A 23,929-nucleotide genomic window follows, 5' to 3' on the forward strand; every position below is an offset into this window, starting at 1 on the left:
TCTGCCAACTGGGGGCACGTTAAAGAAAAGGCAGATAGAGCAGGGCAATGGAAATGCAGGGGTTTCCTTGTGGGACCCCTGATTTCTCATGATAGTTAGGAGACTTTGGAGAGCTTGTGTGACTTGCCATGTCTGTAATATAGAGACAGAGAAGCGGGACTCTATATCCTGCCACGGGACGCTGCAGAGCTGCAAATCTAGCCTACTGTTTACTTGCAAATGAGTAGATCTCAACAGACCTTAAATAGGTTTTGAATATAAGTTGAAAGGTTCGTATCTATTACCTAACACTACTGGAGACGAGGGAGCAGGACTTGGAGTACGGGCAGGAAGAACTGTAGGCATATTTTTCCTCCATGTGGGATATAACCAACCACTCTGAACTTACAAGTGTGAATAATGCCACTGGTGACAATTAAATCCTGGTGGTTATGAAAATGCTGACTGCCAGTGGGAGCACATTACTGCCGGTGGGGTTTCTACATTTCTATAGCTCTGCCACTGCCTGAGCATGCATTTTCATAAGACCAGCCATGTGATTTACCACTTACTTTAAGTAAGTGTAACAATTTCTCTCAGGTGACAAAGTGCAGAACATTAGGCTGCCTCTGCATGTGGGATATGCTTACTCTTTCCTAGCCTTGGAAGGTTACCATGCTTTAAAGCGCTATGAAACCTGCATGCCGACAGCTTAGTTCTGCCTGGCATTGGCAACTTTTTGTGTGAGACTTTGGGGCAGGGTACGAGCGTTGCTGAGCTGACTGGCTAACTTCTTTCTTGAGCGCATCCATTTCCACCTATGGATCCCCCAAAGCTCTAGATGTAGAGGGGTGGGTGGTCTCTCCCCTCATTGCTACCTTTTTCTCTCCAAGGGGGAAACACCACAAACACTTAGGTGAGATCTTCAAATCAAGATACCAACAAAATGGAACACACAGGAAGAACCATGAAAGGATCTTAATGTACAGGGAAGACTTGCTTGGAACAACGCTCAAGCACAAGGCCCCTCTTTTCCATACCCTCAAGCATAGTTTTCACAAGCAGCAGATGAGGCAGTAAAACCTTGTTGCTAATCTACCACAATTTAAAAATATTGTCGAAGGCTTTCACGGTCAGAGTTCATTGGTTCTTGTAGGTTATTCGGGCTGTGTAACCGTGGTCTTGGAATTTTCTTTCCTGACGTTTCGCCAGCAACTGTGGCAGGCATCTTCAGAGTAGTAACACTGAAGGACAGTGTCTCTCAGTGTCAAGGGTGTAGAAAGAGTAATATATAGTCAGAAAGGGGTTGGGTTTGAGCTGAGTATTGTCCTGCAAAAGTATTGTCCTGTAAGTATCAAGATAATGTGCTAATGAGGGTATGGTATGTTAATATGGAACCATTGTATCCTGAAGTGATCTGTTAATGTGTGTAATCCAAAACTAATCTGTATGGCTATTGTTGAATGTTGTCTTTGTCTGGAGGTGTTTCAGGGCAGGAAGCCAAGCCTTATTCATTCTTAAACTCTCCTCTTTTCTGTTAAAGTTGTGCTGATGTTTGTGAATTTCAATGGCTTCTCTGTGCAATCTGACAAAATAGTTGGTAGAATTGTCCAGTCTTTCAGTGTCTTGGAATAAGACCCTGTGTCCTGTTTGTGTCAGTCCATGTTCAGCCACTGCTGATTTCTCAGGTTGGCCAAGTCTGCAGTATCTTTCATGTTCTTTTATCCTTGTTTGTATGCTGCGTTTTGTGGTCCCGATGTAAACTTCTCCACAGCTGCAAGGTATACGATATACTCCTGCAGAGGTGAGGGGGTCTCTTTTGTCTTTTGCTGATCGTAGCAAAAGACAAAAGAGACCCCCTCACCTCTGCAGGAGTATATCGTATACCTTGCAGTTGTGGAGAAGTTTACATCGGGACCACAAAACGCAGCATACAAACAAGGATAAAAGAACATGAAAGATACTGCAGACTTGGCCAACCTGAGAAATCAGCAGTGGCTGAACATGGACTGACACAAACAGGACACAGGGTCTTATTCCAAGACACTGAAAGACTGGACAATTCTACCAACTATTTTGTCAGATTGCACAGAGAAGCCATTGAAATTCACAAACATCAGCACAACTTTAACAGAAAAGAGGAGAGTTTAAGAATGAATAAGGCTTGGCTTCCTGCCCTGAAACACCTCCAGACAAAGACAACATTCAACAATAGCCATACAGATTAGTTTTGGATTACACACATTAACAGATCACTTCAGGATACAATGGTTCCATATTAACATACCATACCCTCATTAGCACATTATCTTGATACTTACAGGACAATACTTTTGCAGGACAATACTCAGCTCAAACCCAACCCCTTTCTGACTATATATTACTCTTTCTACACCCTTGACACTGAGAGACACTGTCCTTCAGTGTTACTACTCTGAAGATGCCTGCCACAGTTGCTGGCGAAACGTCAGGAAAGAAAATTCCAAGACCACGGTTACACAGCCCGAATAACCTACAAGAACCTACCACAATTTACATCATAATCTGAAACTTGCCCTTGTTCCAAGGTTTACAGTGCACCATACAAAGGTTTCTGCCCTTCTCTATTTTATCTAAACAATAACCTTCAAAAGTAGGCTAAGCTTAGGAAGGAAAAGCAAATGCTCCAGGGTCACCCACAGAGCTTTGCTGGGTTGCCACCCTCCAGGTGAGGCCTGGAGACATCCCAGAATTCAATTTATCCCCAGACTACAGAGATCCGTTCCCATGGAGAAAATGGATGCTTTGGTGGGTGGACTCTATGGCATTATTCCCCACTAAGATCCTTACCCTATGCAGGCTCCACCCCACCCCCCAAACACCCCCTGGAATTTCCTCGCCTGGAGTTGGTAATCCTGAGCTTAGTGATCATAAGGGGGATTTTGAATTCAGTCCTAACCTGACAATCTAACTACAAGTTCACACTACCCTTCAGACAACAAGTGGAAATTCATCTGATTGAATGTTTTCCCATGCAAAAGAATTCTCTACACATGAAAATGATATGCCAGGGAAAAGCCTAGGTGAAAACCTTTCTCCTCAACGCTGAGATTCATATATGGAAAGATTTTGCTCTATGGAAGAGCAATAAATCACATGAGCCCTCACTTCCCATCAGAACTGATGAAGTCCAGGTAAAGGCTTGGATCTAGACTAAAGTTTCCACAAGTGCAAGGACTTACACTGCAGAATGTGATGTCTTCTCTGCCGCTGCAGCAGCCCAAAATGGCCCCTGAAATCCTGTTTCTGGCTCTAGGAACAGGACTTCAGGGGCATTTAAGGCTGCGGTGGGAAAACACATTCTACTGATGGAAGTCCTTGCACCCACAGGAACACCAGTCTGGATCCAACACACAGATTTACTGGCCCATCTGCTGTTTGAGGCAGTTAGGCTTCAATCTTGACCCCCAGTACCCTGATGGATGAAATGCACTGATAAGAGTTTAAATATACTTCCTTATATCCACTTACATGGCATTGGCTGTAACCAGGAGATCTGCATTATCAAAGAGGGTAACCCCTGGCACTTCTACGATGAGAACATAGATAAATTCGATGATCAACATCAGAATGAGTTTCCCAATGCAGCTGATCTGAAGGAACACAGAGCAGGCTAGGAGGCTCAATAAGACACTGTAGGTAAAATACTATATTGAGGCGATGGTGGGAGATGAGAGAGGATGAGGAAAAAGGAAAGAAAAGAGGAGGAAAATCAATAAGGGAGAGCAAATGCCAATTGAGCAGAGAAGCAAATACATGTTAAGAAGGAAGAACCCCAGTTACAAATGAGTACTCATCAATTTCATTGGGCATTAAGAGTAAGAGGAAGGCCAACCCATCAGGGCATACAGCAAGCCTGTACAACTTGTGACTCAACATCCCAAATGCCACAAACATGTACTGAACCTCACTGGCGTTGTGGGGCTTAAGTAGTCCACAGCCAATGGATGGAGGGATATATTCAGCTTGGTGAGTCACACTGGGGTACTGCCTTTCTTTTGGTTCCATGAGCTCCATTAAAGGCTGCCAACCTCTAGGTGGGGCCTGGAGATCTCCCAGAATTATAACGGATCTCCAGACTACAGAGAGCTGCTTCCCTAGAGAAAATTGCTGCTTTGGAGGGTGGACTATATTGCATTATACCCCACTGAGGTCCCTCCCCTCCCACTCTCTCCAAGCACTACTTCCAAAATCTCTAGGAATTTCCCAACCCAGAATCAGCAATCATAGCTCCAATTCCACCAGAAACTGAGTAAACCTGACTATTACTATTATTATTATTCAATTATTATTCAATTTATACCCCGCCCTCCCCAGCCGAAGGCCGGGCTCAGGGTGTTAAGAAGCATGTTAAGAAGCATTCAAAAACAATATAGGAAAGGTAAACACATTTATTCCTCAGAGAAACCATGGGCTCCCCTAAGTGGCTGTCATTTCACTACTAAAGAACTTCCCTTTTAAAAACCTGCTCCCTTTCCTACAATATGTTTGGAGACATGTTGTATCCATACAGGAAAGTACCAATTGTTCTGAGAAAGCCAGCCATTCCTTTTAAAAGTCCACCCTGGAGCATGTGCACATATATTCACAGCAGTTGATTATTTAATCTGCATTTGTTGAAAAGAGCACTTAATGATTTTGTCACCTCTAATCTTGTGTGATGCCTGCAGGCTACTTTAAGACCCATCCCACACATTACACAGAATGAGATGGTGGCCTGAAGTGGCTGAATGCAAGGCAGGGAACACATTTCTCAACAGGTATGCTACCAAATTTCACAAAACTGCTGCTTTGACTTCACATTCCTTATTTATTTATTTATTTATTTATGGGAGTTACGTGTCACTTTTCCTGCTAGATTTTGCTGTTGCTTCTCCCTTGTTCAACTCAAACCCATGAGTCCATGTCTGTTCCATTTCCCATTTCTTCATGCTGAATCTGCTCCATAAAAATGTACATATTTTTCAGTGTGTACGTCCTCCCTGCAGACTAAAGTCCAGTCATTCTGCATAATGTCAAATTAGACCTACACATTACCTAAGGAGCGACCCAAGCTAAGTGGCAGAGACCACTGTATACAGAAGGTCCTAGTTTAATTCTGAGCATTGGTAGTTAGAAGTAGCTGAGGTAGCAATGCTCGAAAAGTTCTCCTGGAAGAGAGCTGCTGTGAATCTGCATGAGCAATAGAGGGCTCGGTGGGGCAACTGCTCAATTCAATAAAGGCAGCTTCATGAGAAAGTAAGATCACAACCTTTTTTCACTAAACAGAAGTACTCACATACACACATGTAAACACAGCTTCAAAGGAATACCTCTGGAAAGTTGCAGCTAGGCTGAGAGCTATCACAGAACCCTTGTGCTGTTCCCAGGCTGTAATTGGAGGCAGAATAGCTGATATGGCACATATTCACCTGATGCGGGGTGATGTTGTACTCTGCAGCCACACACCTGAGGAGGTCTACAGTGCTGCATGTGAACTGACAAAAAGCAAGAAACTAACATGAAACAAAGGCAAGGGGAAGGACAAAGCAAACTTTAACAAGAGCAGTCATGGAAGACTTCACAGTGGAGGTGTGCTAAAAAGTACTTCTTCACACCAGGAAACTTCCCCAGCCAGAACAATCTTGGGCTTAATTATACAAATCACCAACACAAATAAATAGAAGTCACAATAGAGACTAATTAGCAAGCATGCACTTCGATTTGCTTCACAAAGCACCAACTGCCTCTTTGCACAACCAAAGTGTTATCTTGTCTAGTTTACTTCATTCATGCACCATTGGCATTGGGAATTCTCAGGAAGTGCCAAATTCAGGACAAGTTTCCTGACATGCCTAAGTGCACCAATCCGGATAGGCTTAGTCTTCTAGTCTGCAAAATTCTGTTGAACAACCAGGAAATGGAGGCATTTGATACTTAAGACATTTCACAGATACACAGTTGGTCAATCTTCTTAGCAATCTTAAATTGTTCATTAGGCTGATTAGAAGGAAAATAAAAATTTGACTGTGACTTGAAACTAACCTAGTAAGAGCTAAGCTGTTTTTTAAAGTTATTATAAACACAAAGTAATACTGAATGATAAATACAGCAAAGAATATAAATGTTATTCCCTATGTTCTACAAAATAATTCGCCCAGGGCTTTTCCGCATGGGAGTTTTTCACCAATACTGGTCCTATACTGCTTCGGTTTATCCGCTGATTTCCACAGGCATTTTTGCACCTTTAGTTTTTACTTCTTTGTTTTCCCCAGTTTTTTTCTGGTTCTTTTGAGACCATTTTTACCCTGATGTTTTTCTGGAAGCTGATTTTGAGTTGGCTTTTTCCTAGTGACAAATGTTTCTATCCGTTTTCTTTGTCCCACTCACCTCCACCCCACTTTTCAATGATTGGACTGTTGTCATTGTTAAACCACTCCCTCTCAATTTAAAAAAAAGGCTTAAAATAGCGATATAAAGCTGTGGTGTCACAATGTAGTCTAAACATGTTCGCTGAATTCCCAGCTTTCACTTTAATAAAGCAAATCTCTAACATCTTCTCTCAAAGAGATATTTTTGTTTGTATCTCCACAAGGCAAGAGGCTAAAGACTTACTTAAAAAAAATTAAAACTGGGAATTCAGAGAATCTGCTAAGCCTGTGTCCCAATGCTTTAGCAATATATTGTTATTTTAGAGCATTTAAAAAAATACTTAATTAATGGGGGTTTTCCCTTGAAAACCCTCATTAATTAAGCCATGCGCAGAAGAAAATAAACTGATTCCACAACTGCAGATGTGTAGAATAACCCCGCCTAATCCAATTCCAATGCTTGTGGATCACTTCCAAAGAAAATCAGAAGTAATGCCAGTGTACAGAAAAGGTCATATAATTAAAGGATTCTTCTTCATAGCAAATTTTTAAAAAGAACTAAATGGTTGAATATTTTCCTGAAATCTTGTGTTCCAATAATCAATGAATAAAATCCATTTTTATACAAACTTGTCAGATTATTAATTTTTACTAATCTTTTAAAACATGCCAATTAAGACACACAAACAGGTGACCAAACTCTCTTAAACCACTCTATCAGAGAAGGAGGATCTGGTTTTTGCTAAGAGAAGGGGACACACCTTTTAGCAGTAGATAAAAATCGCCACTAATTCTCCATCAGAGGCATTCACCCCATCTTTCAAGTTTTTTCAAGCAAGATCGCATTGAGACTAACAAACTTGTGTCTTTTGCATTCCACAGTTCAGGACACTGATATATCACAGTGCAACTAAGCCAACAAAGGAAAAGTATATCATACCATGTTGACAAAGGCTGACAGGAAAACTAGTGTAATGGTGATGACTCCAACTATGGTGTTATTGGTCCTGTACTGAACAATTTTCCTTGAGAGAGTCTGGAGTGGAGCTGGGAAAAGCTGGAGATAAAAGGGAAAAGAGATATTTGAAATCACGATTATGTATAACTACCTCATAAACTGAAGACCAAAATGTTTTAACAAGCTCAAATGCTGATCTCCCATTGAAAAACTAAGAACATTTGGTGATCAGGGATGTGAATTACCTGTGCTTATAAACTAGGCCTATTTACTCCCCTGGGGTGGAAAGTGAGGTCCATAGTCCCAATTTCCTGCCCCCGAGAATTGAGGATCAGGAAAAAATGGCCTCCATATAGTGGCACTCTAGGAATGTTCCCTAGTCTCTATGGTAAAGACCATAGAAAGCAGAAGTGGCAGCCTAGAACATCACCTGGAATTGACATCACATATTTCCCAAACTTTGCCCACCACAGTTACAGGTACCCAAAATCTCTGAGGCATTTTCTGAGACAGAGTTGGGAACCCTAAATGCCTATGTTTTGAACTATGGACAAAATAACCATAACCATAAATAAAATAAACCATGTCTGAGAGAGTATATGATAGGCCAGTTGATTCGGATCCCCTGAAGCAATTGTATCTGATATTCAAGTCCTGGGCTGGTGGGCTCAAGGAACTGTCTTTTCTCCAGTTGCTTCCCCTTCCTCCACCAGATTTAGAAACAAATTCCCATCCATTTTATAAATGGAATAAACCTGAAGAGAAACGAAATAGGTCCTTCTAGAATATACAGAACCATATAGCTCAGGGGTATCAAAGATACAGCCTGTGGGCCGGATCTGGCCTGTTCAGAACTTCTATTGGGCCTACAAGCCAGCTCAGGCAGCCTCCCCGCTCCCAGTCCTGATCTGGGCCCAATGAGCTTGAACAGAATAGGCCAGGTGGCTGGATGCCATTGGGCGTTGTGTCGGACTCTGCCAGCTTCACCTGGAGGGGGATGGTGGTGCTAGGAGTGTAGGGCCGGTTTCTCCTTCCTTTCTCACCCACTGTTGCTCTTTAGAGGATCCGGGGGCACTTAAAAGCCACCCGTGGGCCTTGCTGGGGCAAGCTTTCAAGTTATCCAGAACACTTTGTCAGCCCTGTTGCCATTTAAGAAAAAAATGCCTTCAAGACCAGAATGGTTTGGGGTTTTGCGTGTGCGACTTGTTCAAGGGAGCAACAGGGAGGAGGGAGCCCTCCTAAATTTTTGATTCACTGTCTACCCACCATCTTTGCTTGGAGGGGGAGAAGTTCCCTGCTTGGGGGCGAGGGGGGGGTCTTGCTGCAGGGTTGTATTACCAACCTGATGCTTGCAAGCCAATAAGTGAAGGGGTGAAGGGGGGAGCAAAAAGGTTGGGGGGGAAAGGGGGGATCCCACCAGCAGGAGTTTTCAGAGCCTTCTCAGCCCGGTCGCCGCTGTTGCGCCCATGTCCGTCTTGTCAGTTTCGTTTTAGGAACTGAACTGCAGGGGCTTTAAAAAAATGGGGCAGCCCGTGCCTCCAACTCCTTCCTTTTGCTGGTGGGCCTTCTGAGAGAGTATCTGGGAGGATTTCTGAGAGAGTATCTGGGAGGATTTCCAAACATCATCAATATAGGAGTTGCAATATAGGAAATGCAGTCCAGGAGCACAGTGCATTCCAATTTGCTGTACAGTTATACAACACAACCCAAAATTTCACAGAAAAACCTTTCCACTTGAACTATAATGTTGACTACCTGGATTCCTCCAACAGCTTTTCTGTCACCAACGCATGCATTCAGTGCAGTCACTTTGACAGAATCCTGCTCCCGATTCTCCTACTTGGACACATTTTTAAACTCAACCTTGATGTCGCCTGCTCCAAGCAGACTCTGATGATTAACAACCATGTGTTCAGGTCTTTTCTCTGTTATCAGCATCAGCTTATTCTGCAGCTTCAAGCCAGGCCTCATTCCTTGCACTGAGCTGAGTCTTGATCCTATGACCATTATTATTTTAAGCATATGATGTTGTGATTTTTGGAATTTGTAAATTATGAATGGGATTATTGTTGGAAGCTGCCCTGAGCCCGACTTTTTGTCGGGGGAGGATGGGGTATAAATTGAATAAAATAAAAAAATATAAACAAATAAAAACTGCCGGTCTGCCTCTCTCCCTGTCTTGGTGTGCATATGCGAAAGGCAGACATGTGAGTCTATTAAATTAAATAGATTATGGCCTTGTGGAAAGGTGGGATTTCAATGGCATTTATTTTGTTTTTGTTTCCTTTCCTGTGTGTCAGTCCCTTGGAAACAGAAGTGTTCTGTCTGAAGTTTTAATCCTTTACTCTCTTTTCTTCATAGAACTGTTAATGTTTGGGGATTGTTTTGCCCATGCTTTACTTTCTTTCCCCATAAAAGAAATATAGGGGGAAACGCTGCTGTCTCATCAGCTCAGGCAGCCACCCTCCCCCAGTAGTTCAGAGCAAAAGGTGTCAATTATAAAAGACTGTTAAATAAAAGAAAATACTGTGTGTTATTGTTTTAAGCATGTTTGCATTTTAAGTAAAAATAATATCCTTAATTGGCTTTGCCTGTGTCTTCTATAAAGTTTGTATCTCTGGTACCTGGCATTAAATTTTATGGTACACATGGCCCTACCCAACCAAATGACATTTATGTCCTATTCGGCCCTTGCAACAAATGAGTTCAACATCCCTGATATAGCTTCCCTACTGAGTGTGCATTTCATCTCCCCAATTCTGTCCCTTGTCAGGAAGCTTAGACATACACAAAGAGCACAAAAATCCATCATTATTACTGCACCAACCTGCCTTCTAAGAGATGTGTTTTAGAGGATAATGAGAAATGGTTTGCATGCTGCTACTTCGTGATGACTAATCATGCTGGCCCCCCACCTTTTTGCTCCTCTTTCTTCCTGCACAGTTTGAGGGATCACATTTTGCTAGTGCACCGCTTCCTACACAAGCATAATTACGAAACTGATGACAGAAGCACTGATTAGCTGCTGCCTGTTATAAAGGGAGAGAGCAACAACCCTGCAGCAATGCTGAATGTCTTCAAGCTTGATGCATCCAAGACTAATAGATATTTGTCTTCAAGCAAGGGAAAGGGAGAACAGAAAGGGAGCGGATTGAGCAGGGAGAAAAGTAGGCTAGGATTCCGTGGTATAAAAAAATAAGATTAAAAAAAAACCTGGCCCTGCTTTTGTAGGTGAGTTCATCACTAGCAAGCAGTCCTAAGCAGAGTTATCCCTTTCTAAGCCTACTGACTCCATGGACTGAAGAAGGCAACTCTGCTTAGGGCTGCACTGTAAATTATTTGCTGCTTTGGTAGCTGCTTTCAGGTTTTGGGTCACTGTAAGGAGTGCCTAGGAGCCCGTTGGCGCAGAGTGGTAAGGTGCAGTACTGCAGTCCAAGCTCTGCTCACGACCTGAGTTCGATCCCAACGGGAGTCGGTTTCAGGTAGCCGGCTCAAGGTTGACTCAGCCTTCCATCCTTCCGAGGTCGGTAAAATGAGTACCCAGCTTGCTGGGGGTAAAGGGAAGATGACTGGGGAAGGCTCTGGCAAACCACCCTGTAAACATAGTCTGCCTAGTAAACGTCGGGATGTGACGTCACCCTATGGGTCAGGAATGACACAATGCTTGGACAGGGGACCTTTACCTTACATTTAAGGAGTGCCTGGCTTTTCTGCCTCTCATCCAGCTCTGAAGCACATCAAGAATATTTAAAATTCTTATTGGTTGATATTATTTAGACATTTATTATACTCCAGACCTTGGAAATGTGTCAGATTTTTTTGAGGAAAAAAATCTTGTTTTTTTTTTTAAATCAGTGGGTAATCGTTTTTCACAAATGAATAACTAAAATGCAAAACTCAAAATATGTCAAATCAAAAATGTAATGTAAAAAGCATGGCAACAATTTTGTGATAAGAATTTCCCTTACACTATTCAGGAATGTGGACTGTGAGTAAAGCACTAGGATATAAAATATGAGAACAGGTAGAAGGTTGAGAAAGCAGTGACAATTTATGATGGGAGACTTTTGTAAGAACAGCTGGGTGGACACTTGATGGGTTTGGAAGGTTGGCATTTCACAGACTTGAGGATATACTGCCGGGAAACTTCTCAAACAACTTGCAAATTCTTCCAAAAAACAAACAAACCCCACTCCACATTGCTGTCGACATCCACCACTCTGGCCCAACATCTGATTATTTACTTTCCAGTACAGTGTGACACACACTTATTTTACAAAATGGACAGATAGGGAGGGAAACCCTAGACACTGATTCCTTTGGTTGATGAAAGCAGAAAGGGCATGATTCAGCAGTGCTGTAGAGAGGGGGCAATGCATTTAGTGGAGCTAAAGCACATTTAAGACTGTGTTGGATTGTGGCCAATAACTTTCCCTCTTTTGCATCTCTGAAGAGGTGGCGTATTCATTTTCTAAATAATAATTTTTGAAAACTATTTGAGCAGGGTCAAAATTTTACATAACCATTTGTTCACCTATCTGAGATCAGTTTTACCACTAAGCACCCCCTTGGGACAAATAGTACAGAAAGGCCAGGCAGTACACGCTATAAAGAGGTGAGGGAGATTCCAGCCAAAAGACAAGGTATACCAGCAACAACAGAAAGGGGCAGAACCATATGTGGGTCAGTAACAAAAGCTGCACTAGGATCTTATTGGGAAGAGCAGCAGGAATATCTACCAGCATTAGGAAAAAAAACCCCCAACACAATTATGTTCTGAGGGAGTGGATGAAAAATCCCATTAAATTATAGATTATGCCAGGGTCTTGTTCTGTCCTGTTCCCATCTCCAACATGCCAGGTTCTTGCCTCGTTTCACCTTGCTGGTCTGACCCAGGAAGTGAACGTTTTCATATCAAAAAGATAGCAACCATAAAGAATGGGGAAAGGGAACTGAGGACACTTAGCTGGTTGGCATCGCTATGGAAACTGAAGATGCAAAGGAGTGGAGATCACAAGAAATAAACCTTTCAGGACCTGATATGGGGCAACCTTTTTTTGAATTTTACACAGGTTGTTATAATACCAAGGGCCATTCAATCACTCGAATTGTGCAGCAGGACAGAACAAACAAAAACCACCAAGTCGTCAGAGAAGGTATAACAGAAGTGATTTTTAACTGTTACACCTCACTACGTTCAAACACACAATCTTTCTTACTAGCATGGATGACCAAAGCAAATCCTCAAATTGCCCCTGAAAATGGGAGGATCAAGCGGGTCACCAACCTAGTGGTTTTTTTCTCTAAGAATGAATTGCAGCACACCTTAAACCTACTTGGTATTTTAGTTGCTACATTTTTTACTGTATTATTTTTGGCGAGATGGGGTGGGGTCTTTTTAATTAGCAAATAGTTAGAGGTGGCCCAGGCTAGCCTGATCTAGCTTCCAAACTGGGTCGGCCCTGGTTACTAGAAGAAGAAGAGCTGGTTTTTATATGCTGACTTTCTTTACCTTTTAAGGAGAAACCAACCTGCTTACAATCTCCTTCCCTTCCTCTCCCCACAACAGACACCTTGTGAGGTAGGTGAGGCTGAGAGAGTTCTAGAGAACTGTGACTAGCCCAAGGTCACCCAGCTGGCTTCGTGTGTAGGAGTGGGGAAACCAGTCCGTTTCACCAGATTACAGCTTGCTGCTCATGTGGAGGAGTGAGGAATCAAACCCAGTTCTCCAGATTAGAGCCCACTATTCTTAACCACTACACCATTACTTGGAGTGGAGACCACCATGGAAGGCCAGGGTTGCTATACAGAGGCAGGCTATGGCAAACCACCTCTGTTCATCTCTTGCCTTGAAAACTCTGTGGTGTCACCTTAAGTTGCCTGAAACTTGACAGCACTTTCCACCCCCACTTAGAGATGGAAGCTAAGACAGTACGGATGGCAGAATTCATCTCAGAAATTCAGAAGTCGAGTCAGAGAGGGTCAACAGAAATTGTCATCCTGCAACAACATACTTTTGGTTACTGACAATAGTCCATAGCTTATGTGACAAAGTCAAAATAGCAAGGCAACTGAAAAGTTAATGTGTGTATATTTGAGTAATTGTTAGCCAAAGTAATAATTTTCTATTTATTGGGGGGGGGGGAATTTCCCTTGGAAAGAAAATAAAAAACTGTTTCAAGCAAAGATATGGATGTTCCTTATACAATTTGCCATCGCACCCCCATAATTTTGGGAGGAGATTTTTAAAGCCAGTGTGGTGTAGTGGTCAAGAGTGTTGGACTAGTATCTGGGAGACCCAGGTTTGAATCCCCACGTGTGACATGGAAGCTTGATGTGTGACCTTGGACCAATCATATTCTCTCAACCAAATCTACCTCATAGGGCTGTTATGAGGATAAAATGGAGGAGAGGAGATCAGTGTAAGCCACTTTGAGTCCCCACTGGGGAGAAAGGCAGGGTACAAATGAAGTAAATAAATAAGTAAATAAAGAAAACCCCTTGCCTTCTCTTTAGCATCACTTTGGCCATTTTTGCATGGTCAGTTTTGATGCTCGCTCAAAGCTCTTTTTTAAAATGCAACTTTAAAAATGCCTTTTCACAGTTTCTACGCAAAAGGAGAAGTTCCACTCCCCCAACTCGCCTGCTCCTTTGTTCCTGTTTGCGTATCCATTAGCATATGCATAGCTATCACGCATCTGTTGTTTTGCATTGTTCCTTGAGGGAGATTCTTTGCAGCAAACACCAAAGGTTGTGTTAAATGGCCTCTTTAGTAATGCGAAGCAGGTAAGCTCCGGTTTCACAGTCACTTCCAGAATGACAGCTCAGTGTGCAAAATTAAAACAAATACGTGGGGCAATTAAGCCTGGAACACGCTGCTAATTACCAGGCAAAAATGGCCTTTGTAAGGAAGAATAATGACCACAGCGTCCTCCCATGTCCTCGCCCCCAACCACAGACTCCCACCCATTGCCAGCTGCTAGCAACCCTAGCACCAGGGGAAGTACTGGCAGATGCAACGATACCCATGGGCACCACACTGGGGGAGCTCCGAGCTAAACCTTAGCTGGAGAAATATAAAAATCTCAGCTGGCTAATGGTTCTTGCAAAAGTGGAGCACTACTGCCATCATAGTAAGGGCAGTGTCGTTAATAACAAGGTATTTCCCTTATCATTCTAATTATCCAGACTCCCTGCATCCCTCCAGAAAGTCCCTCAGACTCAGAAACTAAGGCCTGAAAGTTCCTTCAGACAGATTTGGACTTTTACAGTCCTCTTTACAAAACCTAGTAATCCTACTTCTCTAATAATCAGATCACGTGCTATGAATACATGTTCCTCCTTAGAAGGCATAAACAGAAAGTGAGGGAATCCTTGAAAGTGACACTGATTAATCAGTTAATTAACTAATATTAATATTGCAGCATGCAAATAAAAACCTTGAAGATATGTAATAAAGGAAATTGTTTCCTCTTGACTGAGTAGCAAAATAAAACCTTTGCAAATGATCACCTGTCATCTATCTCAAGCAACTCAAGTACTTAGAGGGAGGGCAGGAAGGGTTGAATCAGTTTTTGGCTCTCATGGCCCTCTCTTACATGCCCAGGGAAATGCCGATCACCACTTTGGGGTCAGGAAGCAATTTTCCTCCAGGCCAGATTGGCCAGGGAGCCTGGAGGATTTTTTTTTTTTTTTTGCCATCTTCTGGGGATGTAGTAGGGAGTCACTGGGGTGCAGGGGGAGGTAGTTGTGAATTTCCTGCATTGTGCAGGGGGCTGGACTGGATGACCCTGATGCCCTTCCAACTCTTTGATTCTATTACTCTATACTGGGAAGGTATGGATTCTGTCTTTCAGATTTGTCAGTGAACACACTGTACAGCTCTACTGCATCGTATAGCCAGTAACATAAAATGAGATTTATCAAGAAAAAATCAGTACCTATGAAAATTCAATAGGACTTTGGGGAGGGGACAGTTGTACTTAAGGCAGCTGCCATGAAGATGTGAATGAATTTAGTGATGGGAAAAACAGCTTGAACCAGTGCTGTTTTTCTCAAACACTGACATCTTGAATGTCTATTGTAGGGATCAGCAATCAAAGACCCAAGCATTTGATTCAGTCCTCAGGGGCTTCCCATCTGCCCCAAAGCATTGCTCCTGATCCCAAGGACACACATCATTACGTAATCTCCTGTGCGACCCAAAGTCTCCTCCCAAGCCTGAACAGCAACAGGGGGTCTTTCAGTTGCTGCCCCTTATGTCTCTCAGGCAAACAGGACTAACAAGACGAGATGCATCCTATCCAGCATGAACAGCAACAGCACTGTAATCCCAGTTCAAATCATACCACTCCCTCCAGAGCTGCTATTTGTAGGCATTTAAAGAGACACTAGGTAGGTCATGAGACTCTAACAACTTGTCTAGTTTGGCCTCAAGTCAGATGATAGTGCTACTGTTGCAGCTGTTTTTCAATTAAAAATATGGTTCCCATAAACAGTCATTGTTGACCAAAGATGTATTGTGTAAATGAACAGATCACCCTACTGGTAGACCGATAAGATCAAGACAGACAGACACAGACACAGAAAGAATCCAGGGTGAAGAGTTTATTCGACAACTAATTCAATACAGCCACCCGTGAAGACTGGCAGGTTAATTTATACTGATATTAAAGAAAACAATTTAAATTTCTAACAGTTAGGCTTCCTCAGGAGGTGGTAAGCGCTCCTTCCCTGGAGGTTTTTAAGCAGAGGCTAGAGGGCCATCTGTCAGCAATGCTGATTCTATGACCTTAGGCAGATGATGAGAGGGAGGGCATCTTGGCCATCTTCTGGACATGGAGTAGGGGTCACTGGGGGTGTGGGGGGAGGTAGTAGTGAATTTCCTGCACTGGGCAGGGCATTGGACTAGATGACCCTGGTGGTCCCTTCCAACTCTACGATTCCATGATTCTACTTACCTTTACACAGGAGTAAATGACTGAAACAAACACCACCGTGGTCAGGATCACAAAACTGGTCAGGTAAAACCCCAGCATAAACATGGAGCTGAAACAAACAAACAAAAAATAGCTATGTGGACTATATATAACAAATTGTTCAGTGTAGCCACTGGCATAGGGTTGTCAGTGCTGTGTTGGGAAATTTCTGGAATTTGGGGTTGGAGCCTGGGGAGAGCTGGGTTTGGGGAGGGGAGGGGCTTCACCCTCCAAAGCAGCCACTTCATCCAAGGAAACTGATTTCTGTCATCTGGAGAACAGTTTTAATTCCAGGAGATATCCAGGAACCCCACCTGGAGATTGGCAGCCCTACACTGGTAGATGATACTGAAGAAATACTGATCACAAAAGCAGATCACAACTCTCCTTTAAATTATCAGCACAGCCAATGATTAAAGACAGAAATGACAGCTGTGATAGGAAATGTTATCCTGCTGAAATGAGATCCCTAGGAGATGAGAAATCTTTTTTGATGGGAGACTGATTACAGCGGGTCAATCCTCAAGCCAGCAATAAGGGAAAACAATAACCCTGGATGGCAGCTCTGTGAATCTGAGATGGAAGCAACTGCAGCCGAGCACAATGCAATTAATCTGTAGAATGGATTGTATTAAAAAAAAAAATCCAAAAACAATTTACAATTGTTCATACTGTGTTCATTGTATTATTAAGGCAACCACCAACCCAACAGAAACGGACGGGAGGACATCATTAAAAGGTGAACTTACAAATTAGCATGGGTTAGTGTCTACCTGCATCATGAATTTATGCCCCTCATCCCAGTTTAATTTTCATAGCTTCCCCCAAAGGGCTGTAGTGTGTCTGGGGCCAATTATTCCGCACTGTCACTATTTTAGACACCCCTGCCACCATGGAACTAATGTTCCTACGGTATATTTCCTGGAGGCAAGAAAATAACTCTGAAGCCAATTTAAATCTGTATCACAGATATGTGCTTTGAGAATAAACAAACAAGGTCATTGATTGGGTTGTTAATGGCTAACGTTTGCACCAGTAACAAAGTAGTTGATGCCAGTATTTCATGCCACATAGGTGAACTCCATAGTATTTTATTTGTTTGCCATAAAAGGTTCATGGAGCAGTAACTCATGTGGAGTAGAGTCATGGAACTCTGTCCCACTTTGCCTTTAAATATACAATTAAACCCCTTTTCTACACACACTGCTAACTTGCTATAGTGGTACTAAGGAACTGTAATAGAATATTCAAATAATATTGAGCAAATCAGCTACCAGCAGCCACACCTCTCTTTTCACCACCCTCATGTTGTTCTCTTATCCACCTTGAAAAAAAGCCCATCATATGACACAACAGCCCTGCACAGGACTGAGAACTGGGGTGGTGGCAGCAAGGCCAGCGAGTGTTGATGCTTCAGCACAGGATTTAGGACCCAATCATAGTGGTGCAGGATAAAGGAGGCAAAATTGCTCTCTTGCACAAGCAATAGTAACCATGTGCTTGATTGTATGCTCCACAGCCGCCATGCAACAGAGCATGGGACCCACATTGGAAAGGCTAGTTTGGAGTAAAACCTTCTGTTCCATTTTGAACATATTGTCAAGTTTGATTGTAGAATTTATTGGTAACAAGTTTTCTTATTGGCTTGTTATTTTAAAAAAATGACAACAAATGAAGCAGACTTTCCTCCCTCCTGCAGCTCTGCCTCATCCATAATTTAACAGCAATGATTATCACACTCAGCAACATTAAGGCTAACCACATGAAAGCCAGCTGGGTTTCATGCTCTTTCCTGACTACAAAGAGCCATTCTACTTGCTAATTTATTCACCAGGCTTTTGTGGCATTCCTGCTGATTATACTAAAACTACAGCTACCATTTTGCCCCTCCCTCAAGAATTTCAGCATCAGAACCCATCAAAGCTTTATCTTAGAAAACACATGAACATGTACACGGCAGGAACACATCCAAGGCATGAGTACATGGCTACAGCTTGACTTTCACCACTTCCTTGTACAGGAAACACCTGGGAGACTGGAAAGATGAAGAAGAAACTAGTTGGCAAAAATCTATAGCTCTTGAACATCAGCAGACTTCACAACTTACTTATATGAGTTTACTTAGTTAATGGGGGGGGGGGGGGCTGACCTGGATGGCCCAGGCTAGCCTGATCTCGTCAGATCTCAGAAGCTAAGCAGGGTCAGCCCTGGTTAACAATTGGATGGGAGACCACCAAGGAAGTCCAGGGTTGCTGTGCAGAGGAAGGCAATGGGAAACCACCTCTGTTAGTCTCTTGCCTTAAAAACCCTAAGGGGTTGCCATAAGGCAGCTGCAATTTGACGGCACTTTACACACACACAGGTCATTTATGCACGGTCGCTTTACCCTCCTTTATTCCCTGTTTCAGCCAGGATCAAATTTTTCAGTATGCACGCTATCTCATTCCTTGTCGGCTCAACCCTGTTTCAACGCACAATGAACCCGCCTTTTCCCATTTCTCTTCTGGCCCGAATTAAACCGTTCATCCTGGCTCATTCCGGAATCATTGAGCGAGTGTACACAACCTTCTCGGGTTGAACTTTGCCCCACCCTTTTCCAAACCCCTCTTCAAGGCAGCATAAAGATGGCCAAACAGGGAAAGCACAGAAGATTGGCTTCACTCACAGCCAATCACGAAGCAGTGTGTAAAGCGGCAGGGATTCAAGTGCTTCCTGCTACCTTGGAGCTCTTTCTGAGCAAAAGAAAGGCTTTTAAAAATGAGGTTTGGATTTCTCCCCCCACCTTCTTTCAAATTGCTCAGTTTTTTTTGTTGTTGTTGTTCTTAAAATGCTTTTTTATGCGGCAGTTGGGTTTGGGGGGAAGGAAATCTTCTCCTGCGAGGTAAGCCAATTACAGAGCAGCATTTAAAGGGGTGGGACTTGATTTGAACTTGGGAGACTGCTTTTCTGTATTCATGCCTCCATTAGCACACAGTTTCGTTCCTGATCATTCAAACCAATGCATACAGTTTCCCCCAACCCGGGTTACTTTGATCCTGGCTGAAATGGGGAATAAAGGAGGTTAAAGCGACCATGCATAAATGACCACAGTTAATGGAGACTAGCCATGGCCCATATTAGCTTGGAGAACACATCTGGACTCAAAATACTTCTTTCAAAAGGTGCAGATGTTAGAATTTTAAATGTAGAATTCTTATATGTATATTGAGCCGATTCTTACTGATAGGACAGATGGCAACACTTGAAATGAAAAATGCGGACACCTGTGTGGCGTGAAGAGCAAGTTGTGGAGCAAGGAACTGGAGTCAAACATTTTTCATCTGGTCTAAGGGCAGTACTCTGTGCAAAAGACATCTGTTCACCTAAGTAGTTTAGCTAAAAAAGCCAGATGAGGATCCAATACTCTTATCTCTTGCTTCTTAGCCAAATGGCACAAAAACAAAGCCATATTACTCACCCATGTTACTAATCTGACAACAGTTCTTTAACAACCGTGGTTGATCATTTATATAACACTTGCATCACAGAAGTCCTGGGATTTCCTGGCAGGGACAATGCCCCTCCCCCCGGGCTGCCAGGTAGCATCATGAAGCTGCTCAGGCTGTCAAATTCTCAAGTTTAGTCAGTCTTGTTTGTCTTTGTAGCAACTGAACAAGTTTTTAGGAGGCACAGGGCTATGGTTGCCAGGTACCCCCTGTCAAAGATAGGGCATTTTAGAGGACTTTGATTCATAGGGTCGCCATGAGTGGGAAGTGACTTGACAGCACTTAACACCCTGGCAATCGGCAGGGTGGGGGTGGGGTCTTACCAGGAGCAAAATGAAGCCTAGGCCTTGACGCCCATCGGTGCCTTGATGTCACTTCCAGGCAATGTAGGAGATGCACTGGTATTTGGGCAAAAACTCTATGATAGAAGCTGTTTTTAGGTCATTTTTGGTCATTGGTGATGTTGAGGCCTAGGTCTCATTTTGCATCTGGTAAGACCCCCGCCAGCCAGGTGAATGGTGCTGGGGGAGGGGGCCCAAAGCAAGGGATGCTTCATTCCTGGCCAGGGTCTGGCAACCCTACACAGGGGTGGTTTTGTTTGTTTTTGTAAAGATAAGAGGGGGAGGGGAACTTCAGTTGCCCATAATAATGTCTATGAAGAAACAATAGAGAGAGAGAAAGAGCACGGGAGGGAGAAGGGAAAGATCAAGCCATCTAGCAATCAAAGGCCTCAGTGCTTGGACTGAAGAATGTATTTCCAGTAGGCTGCAACACAAATCTTGATGTAAGTTCAGCTAGGTATTAGTCCAGGAGCACCTTAGGGACCAACAAGATTTTGGAGGTATAAACTTTCAAGAGTCAAAGCTCCCTTTGTTGGTATCTGATGAAGGCAGCATCGACTCTTAAAATCTTATATCGACAAAATCTACTGCAGACCAACACAGCTACCCTCAGAAACTATCTGATCAAAAGATGGATGGTTTCCCTTAATAGATGGGATACTAATATTATTACTGTGCCCTGATGGCTCTGCCTTAGAGAAAGAAATGGCCCCAGTTGCTGGCGAAACGTCAGGAAAGAAAATTCCAAGACCACGGTTACACAGCCCGGATAACCTACAAGAACCAATGGCCCCATCTCTATTTTATCTTTAGTTATAGGTGTGGGGGAGTTTTACCAAGGACCCCCTTCCTACCTAAATTTGTACTGTCTATTCTATCCTGGCTAAATTTGCCTTGGCATCCATGTTAGGAGCTAGCAATGTCTTGCTTTGGAGAAGGTGAAGGCAAGGCTCTTCTCAGGCTATGCTAACAAGTGGGCAAAACCTTGGGTAGGAGACTGATTCACTCATGGGATATCTGCACGTCTACCAGGGCATATCGATAAACTTACACCAAAAATAAACCCCAAAAAAGGCCTTTTCAGCTTCTTTCAGGTTTAATTTAACCCGAATATATAAAAACTGGGAATAAACCCAAAGCTGGATAGCCGATAGCCAAATCAGCTGAATAGGTATTTTCACCATTCCCTAGGCTTTTCACTATGGGAATTTTTAAAATGAGCTCTGGGGGAGGCATTTTTGGAGGCAGAGTTAGCTTTGTGCAATAGCTTTGTGCAGGCCCATTGCAAGCATTCATGGGAAACTGAGTTTTCCCACAAGTCTTTGGCGAGGAAGCGGCCATTACAGACTATGAAAAGTAAGCACTCTTAAAATTCCCCTGGGGGGCATTTTTTGAGGAAGAGTCACCAAATTCACAGCATAGCTGCAAGGGACTCTCCTTGCATAAACCCCAAAGTTTGGTAAAGTTTGGGTCGGGGGCCCAATTTTATGGGGTCCTGAAGGGGTCGATCCCCTCCTCCATAGAAAAGAATTGTAAACTTTAGCATGCTTTTCTATGGAGGAGGTTGACCCCTTCGGGATCCCATAAAATTGAACCCCCTGACTCAGTCTTCACCAAACTTCAGGGTTCATGCAAGGAGAGTCCCTTCAAACTGCCCTGAAAAATTGGGAACTCTATCTCCAACAATGACCTCACAGGAGCTTAAAAAAACAACACCTATAGACTAAAATGGGCCCAATTTCCCACCCACCCCCCAGTAAACCTGGAAATAAAGCTGAATAAATAAAGCTTTACCGATATGGGTATTTTTGCGGGTTTACTGAAAAAAATTGGGCCCAATAAACCTGAACTCAAAATTTAACAATTTTTTTTTTTTTGCACAACCCTAATGTCTACCCATTGCCACAGGAGCTTGCAAAGCCAGACACACACCTTGGTTTATCAATGTAATTTCATCAGCATGCAAGTCTTCCTGAGGTCAAAATCGAATTACTATCAAGAAGCTAGAGTTCAAATCCCCAGTTAGACACAAAACATGCTATGTGACCTTGGACTAGTCACACACTCAGCCTAAGTTGTGAGGAAAAGAGAAAGGGCAAGGAAGTATGTCCTTTTATACACATATGAAATATTTACTCAGATTGTCTCAGAGTGCATTCCTGAGCTCTGAGGCTGAAAGAGTTCAGGAGGTGCACAAATGGCTGCATCGGCAACTGTGCCACTTGCACTGGCAAGACTGGCACGGACACCAACGTTGGACCATGCATGCCAGCGTCCCTGGACTGCTGCAGCAGCACGGCTTTGGGACGCTGGCCTTCCACCAGTGTCCCGACGGCGCAAGAGCTCGTGCCATCCTCCTGGGGGGCGTTCCCTGGGCGTTCTTGGGGGTGGAGCTGCTGGTAGGCACCTATCTAGCCCCTTCCAGCCTGGGAACAGCCCCCTCCGCCAATTTTTATTTTTAAATGTAAAAAAGCCTTTTTTCCTGTCTGCAGCAGCCTCCAAACCTCTTTGGAGATGCCCCGGTGGCGCCCTGGCCATGGCGTCCCCAGGCACCGCAAAGCTCAGGAATGGGCTGTTAGCAAAGGAGTTCATGATATCTTTCCTCTCTTACAAAATCCTCTTTCTTTGACTGAGATTCAGACTATTATGAGAAAAAAAATTATATTTTTAAAGAACACATGATTAACTGTTGATAGTATATGATTTTTACAAATATGAACATTTTCATATTGAAATAATTTAATATAGATTACTAAGTATGGGCCTGGACCAGGTTCAGCCCCATATCCCTCTCCCTGAAAAACTGAGACATCTATGTCCCTGATTGCACTGTTCCCCTTTTATACATTAGAAATGTGTTGCCTGTGATATTTATTTTTCCTAAGGCCCTCCCAACAAGCCCCAAGGATTACAATGGCCATTCACCAACAGTTTCCTTATAGCATAGGAATTACATTCTTGGCTGAAATTTGGTTTTGGGGTTTTAATTTTGTTTCCCCGCTAGAAACTATGAGCACTGCAAATGTTGATAAAATCTTGTTCCCTCTTCCCAGGAGCATTCCTCAAACAACAATTCCTAGAATTTTTTGGATGACATCATGATACTTGGACTTGTATAAAACCAATGTGAGTTTGTACAGTAGGACATAGCTGGGAAAAATATTTCCACAAGGGACATATGGTGAAGCTTCAGACAAGAAGGTTTTAATTTCCCCTAAAAAATGTTAGGCGAGAAAGAGCCTTGAAATACTTACCGTGAAGGCTCCTTCTGCTCTGAGGTACGGAGGGCGTCTTCAGCTCGGGTTCTTTTCCTTTGGTTGCTATGGAGGCAGGAACAAAAATCTGTAGGCCTTCCTGTCTCCTGGAGGAAATGACCCCCTCCTCTCTGAGAGCTCCAGTAGTTGAAGAGCTATTTTAAGATAGACAGAAAGCACCTAACCGGAAGGAATAAAAACTGAACCTTCCCTGAGTAACGGATAAACCTAAACACAGAAACAACACGGGGTAGACGAACAGCTCCCCGAAACTTGTATAGTCCAAACTGGAGAGGACTGTAGTAAGAGAAGAATAATTAATTAAATCTCTCTCTCTCTTTTTTTTTTTGCAGGTACCATCGGGAGGGGAAGACGCCCTCCGTACCTCAGAGCAGAAGGAGCCTTCACGGTAAGTATTTCAAGGCTCTTTCTCGCTCTGAGGGAGGAGGGCCACAGGGTGGGAGAGACTAGGTACCCTGCACTGCTTGAAGCACCCCTCGGCCGAAGGTGGTAGCTTCCTGTGCAAACGAGTCCACTCTGTAGTG

The 23,929-nt window shown here is 43.2% G+C and overlaps 1 protein-coding gene across 1 annotated transcript in view; it reads right to left on the reverse strand.

Annotated features, from left to right (window-relative positions):
• ADCY5 (adenylate cyclase 5) overlaps positions 1-23,929 on the reverse strand; it is a 288,285-nt gene that overhangs the window by 14,342 nt on the left and 250,014 nt on the right. The window contains exons 12-15 of the mRNA XM_056861373.1: positions 16,287-16,374; positions 7,309-7,425; positions 5,331-5,495; positions 3,490-3,665 (exon numbers count right to left, since the gene is read on the reverse strand). Coding sequence (XP_056717351.1) covers positions 3,490-3,665; positions 5,331-5,495; positions 7,309-7,425; positions 16,287-16,374 — 546 coding nt within the window. The remainder of the gene's footprint in view (positions 1-3,489; positions 3,666-5,330; positions 5,496-7,308; positions 7,426-16,286; positions 16,375-23,929) is intronic.

The sequence above is a fragment of the Euleptes europaea genome, chromosome 15 (genome assembly GCF_029931775.1).
Source record: "Euleptes europaea isolate rEulEur1 chromosome 15, rEulEur1.hap1, whole genome shotgun sequence".
Lineage (NCBI taxonomy): Eukaryota > Metazoa > Chordata > Lepidosauria > Squamata > Sphaerodactylidae > Euleptes > Euleptes europaea.